The sequence below is a fragment of the Morone saxatilis genome, unplaced genomic scaffold (genome assembly GCF_004916995.1).
Source record: "Morone saxatilis isolate NCDOM2014 unplaced genomic scaffold, NCSU_SB_2.0 Contig2, whole genome shotgun sequence".
In the NCBI taxonomy this organism is placed as follows: Eukaryota; Metazoa; Chordata; class Actinopteri; family Moronidae; genus Morone; species Morone saxatilis.
This window is the reverse complement of record NW_023339762.1, coordinates 11079933-11087524: the sequence shown is the minus strand read 5'-3', so window position 1 is coordinate 11087524 and position 7592 is coordinate 11079933. Positions and strand designations below refer to the sequence as shown.

At 41.3% G+C, this 7592-nt stretch overlaps 1 protein-coding gene across 1 annotated transcript in view; it reads left to right on the top strand.

Annotated features, from left to right (window-relative positions):
- Positions 1-7592, top strand: part of shisal1b (shisa like 1b) — a gene marked incomplete at its 5' end in the record, with an annotated part of 38341 nt that overhangs the window by 23611 nt on the left and 7138 nt on the right. Inside the window, 2 exon segments of the mRNA XM_035665869.1 lie at positions 315-528; positions 3220-3522. Of these exon segments, the coding sequence (XP_035521762.1) occupies positions 315-528; positions 3220-3522 (517 nt within the window).

The window sequence follows — 7592 nt, the reverse complement described above, 5'->3', positions numbered from 1 at the left end:
ATGCTTAATGTGATGTCTCCTATCTGATTATTTTTGCTAGTACACTGTGTTTGTTTTCTGTTCCTTGTCCTAGACCATTATTATTACATGGACTCTCTCCAGTCGTGTCTTTTCTGAGGCTTCCAAAGAAGACAAAAAGCCATTCAGTACTTTGTTTTGTAGTTTGGCTGCTGCAGGTTTAAAGGTTTTTCCTTGAGAGCTGTTTTCCGTCAATAATTCTTAAAAGGGCCTTTTCATTTTTCAGAGTAGGGAGACACAAACTCTTCCTCAGAGGTCTTGAGTGACATCTCAACTTGTCTTTCCCAAAACTGCAGCCCTTTCCGCTCATTACCGAGTGTGCGAACCCTATGCTGACCACAAGGGGCGTTACCACTTCGGCTTTCACTGCCCGCGCCTCTCAGACAACAAGACCTACATGTTCTGCTGCCACCACAACAACACCGCCTTCAAATACTGCTGCAACGAGACAGAGTTCCAGATGGTCATGCAGGTCAACCTCACCACCACCTCAGACGGTTATGCACACAAGTGAGTAAAGATGTTTAACCCCATTACACTGTGCATCTGCCCTTGCCAGAAGCTTGGTAAATCACCAATAAGATGCTAAGAGGTTTTCATGTCAATGACAGAACTGGAGCCACAATCTCAATACAGTTGTATGACACCACATTCTCTCTCCCTGGCCATTACATGTTAGTTTGAATATGTTCAAACTTTAATTTTTGTTTAAAAAGCCATAGCACATCATTTCATTATGACCTACAAGGCCTTAGAGAGTGAATACCTCCACCATGGCTGCCGGTTCTAAATTTATTACTTTAATAACAAAAAATGGATCTCTGGATCATAATGCACATCTAAGTCAGTCATACTGATTTTTCAGAACAACTATGAATCCATGTAATCCACAGGCCTACCATGGCCCCCTTGAAATTAGCAATGTAGGGCTGCAACTAATTATTTTTGCAAATTATTTGTTAGACAATAAAATGTCACACTGTGGCGCTACCCACATCCAGATGTAATCAGTTCTTGTTTGGGCACTTTCCACCAAATTCCGCTGAAATCTAGTTTTTCACATATTCTGCAAACCAAAACATAACCTCCTCGGCTCGGTGGAGGTAATTAGGAATCTTGAGTTTTTTGGGGAACGGCTATGGTGGAACGAAACAGTTTCAAAGATGACATTTCCTCAGATCAGATTGCGGGCGATAGTCTGCTTGCTCACAAACATTTCGCTCCCTCGACAGTATCGCACTCATTGACACCGTTTGCCTCTTGCTCAGAGGGTTCACTGACATTGATCCACACCTACAGAGGCATTCAAAACCACCACAGAGGAGAGCAGATGCTGCAAGCAGTTGTTGTGTTGTGAGTGGGACGCCTCCACGTGAGCATTCACAAAGGCAGGTGTTAAGTGCAGGCTATTCTATCAAGTATCACTATGGCATCCTATCATAATACATATTTCCATGCAAGTATTATAGTACTTTGTTGTATTATTCATAGTAAACCATGCTACACATGCCATGACAGTACATTTTCACAGAGACAGACGCATTCATCTGAATACACACTCCTTTCATATCAGGATAAGCAGATTACCAGTGAAGGACACAGAAAATGAGCCTCTTGTACTGTGGGAGCTCTCAGTGGGAGGTTTGGGTGACAAAACCACAGCTCTCTGTACTAATGCCCTCCCAGCATGCATCTGTCTTAGATGGTTCACACTGCCCTGCAGCAGGTCATGATATTTCATTTTAGTGTCAGATGGCCTGTTGGGCCACTCTTTCATCCTGGCTCACTGGGCGATGGGACTGCCAGCTTGATATTTACCACTGGCCAAGCGAGTTAAACTGGCCATAATTCTGCTTTCTACTCACTCTGCACAGTGAAAATGGTATTATAGTAGGAGATTTACTGCAGTTCAAGGTAAAACTAAAGGCAAACGCCTTTAGTTTTACCTTGAACTGCGAGGGGTTTCTGAGTAGCTGAAATGCTGCAGAATCGAAATAGATTCAGAGTAGAATAAAATTTTAAAAAAGCAACAAGAAAAGCTACACACCTTTGACAGATAATCAATTGCATCTACTTTCCTTCCCTAAGGAAGCTGTGTTAAATATTGAACAACATTTGTTTTAGCTGTATGGTCATGATTGATCCCTCCAAGGACTGTGCACATATTATAGTTTGCTTAACACCAGTCCTGCATTGAATGTCTAAATGTCTCTGACGCAGAGGAAAGGTAAAGGCAGTTAAGGATACATTTAGATTTGAGTGCAGTAGTGGCATTCGTCTGCCTTAGTGCTCATTTGAGCACCTCTGATGTTCGTTTTAAAGTCATTTATTCAGATAAATATCCCCAAGGGCACATCATTTTCAGACAGAAGTGGATTCCCTTTATTAACTGAGCTAGAAGCACTTGGACATCACTTTTTTAGACTGGCTTCAATCTATGCTGTCAAACAAATGGCAAAGTGTGCCGAAATGGCATAAAAGATGGGTTTTGCTCCGAATAAATCTCTATTTCGAAGTAATATCCAGTATCAGCCCTGTCTCTCAGTGTCTTTCCATTCTGTCTAATCGAAGCATCCTAATAGGACTAAATCACTTTCAATTTGTGTGATATTTCCCAACTAAATGTCCCCAGGGCCACAGAAACAGAGACATCACACCCAGATATTCGTATCCCTGTTCTGGCAATGCTGCTTCTCAAAATTCTCAGGAAGCTATTTCTGCCCATTATCATAGAGCAGTAATTTATGGATGCGGGTGGACTAAAGGAAAGTTCAAATGTTCCCCATATAAATCCAGCTAGATCATGTAATACATGAAGAAAATTTATGAGAGGTGAAAATTAGGAGCACAGATTTTCAGAGGCACTACGGAGGAGCCAATATGAGATGGATTAAAAAGTCTCTTGTGCTAATGAAATTCTTTGTCCAATTTGAGAAGCGCTATTAAAAAAGCAGCAGATAGAACAGATGGAGGTTTATATATATTTTACTAGTTTTTATCAAGGGAGGATTAGATAAACGTCTTGGTCTTGCCACATGAACAGCAAATATTCACACCTGGCAGCTCGATCGTAGCTATTGGGATTTAATAGCCCAGCATCTTAAGGGTATCTGGATGGCAGCTCTGAGCATGTGAGGATTGTTTATCATCATCTTTCCCAGATCACACTGTGCTAATACTCCCAGTCTGTCTCTCCCCCAGTAATTATACAGCCCTGGTCGGCGTGTGGATCTACGGCTTCTTCGTCATGGTGCTGCTTGCGCTGGACTTTCTCTACTACTCAGCCATAAACTACGAGCTGTGCAGGGTCTACCTGGAGAAATGGGGTCTGGGAGGACGCTGGCTGAAGAAGGCTCGGAGTCAGTGGCACAGGTCCATGCCAGAGGAGAGCGAATCCCAGGCTCAAGCCCAGCCCATGGTCCCCAGCCACTACCAGCCCAGACATAGCCTCAGAGGGGAGAGCCACAGCCCCACGCTCCTGCCCTACAACACATCCACCGCATGGTGAGTCACTGTCACATGAAGACTGCCGGTGCACAATCTGCAGTTTGGCACGCATGTCTACGGTAAAGCTGCAAAAGTCAGCAAATAGTGAACTAAGAATTGCATCACAAATCTCCTGGGTAACCACAGCTGGTGTCTTCATGGGAGAGATGGCAAATAATAATGCATACTTAACAGACAGGTATCTGGAAAGAATTTAGAGCAGTTCATTAGACAATGCGATGATGTAAGTGATTCTTATAATATGTTAAGTGATTATGGTCCCTTTTGTTTGGAAATCTCACAACCAAATAAAGAAGAAACTTCAGACGAAGAACAGTGGAGGGATCCTTCTTCCAGGACAGACAGACTTACAATAGGTGCCATATGTACAGAGTAGACTGAAGGAAAAGTAGATTTATGATGTGGACAAATAGACTAGATAGAAGAAAATAAAGTACATATAAAGGTCTAATATTAAGTAGATATTGAGTTTAAGAAATTATAAAGTTTCAGAGCAGAAACAAAAATGTCTTATGAGAAGTCTTTGCCCCATTGGTGACCAATTTAGCAAAGCAATTTTTAACGCGAGGTGCAGACCGGTGTGAGATTCAATACAGGTCTATTGAAATTAAAACTCGTTACCCAACTCTTCTTTGATGGACTTAATTTAGCAAAGAAGCCAATGTTTGTGTCAGATCGGCTGTTAATGCCAACCTCCAAAGCACTCTTATGTATGTTGCCTAATCCAACTCAATTTACAGCGTAACAGTGACGGCTGATTGAATACTCTGGATGTGAGAAAGCCATCAACATAAAACCCATCGGATGTACAGTACTTATATTGGGAAAACAAAAGTTACAAAAGAAATGCATGAACATTTGTTGATAGCTGTTGAATTTCTTTTAGAGAAATTTAGAAAAACTGAAGACTACAAACTGACACCCATAGAGTCGGATATATTACATAACCCTGTGCTGACTATTAAAAAATATGATTTGTTCTGCTCTGATAAGCATATTACAGTACAGAGACTCTTGTTGTTGTTGTTGTTTTTTGGAAAAGTAATGAGTGTAACAGATGCTTAGAAAGAAATTCGCAGGATTCATTTCAGAGACTCATTTCTTTTTTAACACAGTTTCTCTGTGTCTCGTTTGCTTGTCTGGCTGTTGTTCTTTGTACTCTGTGTTTTGTTACATACAGAGCAACATGGCAGAGAAACAGTGTGTCTAGCAGGACAAATTGGAGCATTTCTAGCATACTTTTCCCAAGCCAACAGGGAGGAAGCTCAAACATCAGGCTCCCCGTTTACTTGAATTCCTTATTAAGAGTGCAGCGTGTACACAAAGATACACACACATGATGACTGCCTATCAATGATATCGCTCACTCTATTCCTCTGAAAATCATAGCAACTCATTGGTAAAGAATTCACTAATTTCAGGATGTGGTTTCCCTCTGACTAAAGTATACAGACTGTATCAATATTTTAAGAATTCTCCCCTTCTGCCGACTAATGGATCATTTTCTGCAAAGCATCTGATCTGTATTCGTCTTTCATCTGAAAATAGCTGCACTCTGTCTCAACATCAACCTCTTTCTAAAAGAGACATTTTCTTTTGTTTTAAGTCTGACCTGCTCATTAGGGTGCTGTCATTATTAATGAATAGAAAAGAACAGAATTATGGGAAGCCTTCACTGACCGCCAGGGGCCCCTAACTCATATTTAACCTGAATGATACTCTGAGTCACATTAAGAACCTTTTATGGAGTTTCTCTAGCAAAACACCCTCTGCTGTCCTTTCACTTCATCTTTTTATTACCTTTGAGATCAGTCACAGGAGTATCAAGGTGTGTTGGGCTGCGTGTTACTGTATGTTAAAACATACAAGATGATTTACGATGCCAGGAGTGAACTACAATACACAGCAGCCGCAGGGAACTTTTTGTCTTTGGGCAGACATCGGTCAGATTTTTCGTAATATAGTCTCACAATCATACAGCGCAGTCTGAACAAACTTGGATTTTTGCGCAGTCAATTTTTCATTCAGTTCTCCGTTTCAGACACTGTACACCCTATCTGTCTGACTGGGGCTCAGAGTATCTTCCTAGAGGTAGACATCTCTCTTGGGTCATGATAATTTAATGTGGGCAGAGGTTTGACAAATGGCTTTTAGAAGCAGTGTGGACTGTGCAAGCAATAGATAAGAGGAGCTGGGATGCTGCGAAGGGATCCTGGGGCTGCTCTGCTGGTGGAAACATGGTTAACCAAGACTGGACATATCCATGGAGCCTCCTCATTAGACATGAAGTCAGTTCAGTATGAGAGGACTCATCAATCGTAGACTTATGAGGTTGACCTGTACTGGCAGCTCTTCAGCTTTAAGCCAGAGGATGCCTATAAAAAGCAGTTTGAAACTGCAACAAAATGTGCATTGATAAAGTGGGCTTAGAAAACCAGAGCATGCTAAGTTCACTGTAATTCATGCTGATGATGACTGATGGGAACTGCTTCAGGATGCATAGCGGTGTGGAATAATCTTGTACATCTTTTTCTATAAAAAGTCTCTTTTTAATAAACAGGACAGCATTTACAAAGCAAAGAATATTCATAGATAATCACTCACATCAGTAAAAAAAAAGAAAGAAAAAATAAAAAGTGACTGATGCTGGGAGCTAAATTCAGTCACAAGCTGTTTCTGGGGCAAGATTAGAATAGCCTGTTTGCAGTTTCACACAGTGGAGCACTTCTCACAATCCAGATAACGCTTACACTTTTTGTTAAATGTGTTAAATAACCACAATGGCTGATACTGTACATATACCACAGATGATGTTGCCCACACAGTGCGTCATCAGATGGCCTATGGTTTATTTGCGGGGGTACAGATCTTTATCCCCAGAGAGGAGGAAGGGTAAATGGCTCAGAAAACTGGGTCCACTTAGTTGAACATCTGTTGGCCAAATGTAAACAAACAGAGATTGGGTCAAGTCCCACAACTGGCACAGCAGCATCTAAAAACAACCCAAGTCGCACACAAACTCAGGAATCTAGCACAAATGGTTACCAGTGCAGTGGAGAAATCCTGACAGCAAGTATCAAATCATTTCCCCACATGCACAGATCTAGTTCTCCAGAAAAAGGGCTGCTTGACGTTCAGTGTGTGGGAATACTGTTTACCAAATCGCTATGCAAGCAGGCTGGTATACTGCTGCAGAACTGCTGGGGGTTCAGTGTGGGCGGCCTGGGAAACTGTTATTACTTTCTCTCTGTGGATACCCTTTATTAAAATCTCCATTCATTTATTCAGACCAGTTTGAACAAATAAAATAAACTAAATTGGTGTCATTCTTCACTGAATGATGTGCGATCCAGGTGAGAGAAAAACATTGAGTATATCAAGCCAGATATTATGGTTTGTCTTGATAAACTTGATAAGATGAATGCATTGTTTCTTTATGAGCAGAAAATTGACAGCAGATGGGCGTTTGCTCTGGGAGTAATGTGGCATTAAATGGCAGCAACAACCCAGTCATTTGCACTATCTGAAGGTCTTTTTTTATAATGGCACATAGAATGGCTACTGGCTAAACCTAATCCCTTCAGTCAGTGTTGCTAGTTTGATGAATATACACAGGACCATAAATCAGGTAGGCTGGCAGAGAATAAAGAGCATAGACCTCTAAAACCAGTAATTGCCAATCAGTGGTACTTGTACCCCTGGAGGTACCTCTGCAGTTCAAAGATTGTGGGGTAGCTCAGCTAATTTTAAAGCATGTATACCTCTACCCTGTAACATTGTTGTTACCACTTTTTTTTTACAAATAGCATGTCAACTAGTGAGCCATAAAGGGGTTGGCAGGCTGATGTTGGTACCTTTAGACCCAGGCTAGCTGTTTCCGATCTTCAAGCTAAGCTATGCGGCTGCTGTTTCAAGCTACATTTACCTTTCTTCTTATCTAACTCTCAACAAAAAAGTGAAGTATATTTCCTAAAATTAAAGTATTCCTTCACACCGATCAGCCATTACATTATGAGCACTGACAGGTGAAGTGAATAACACTGATTATCTGGTCATCATGGCACCTG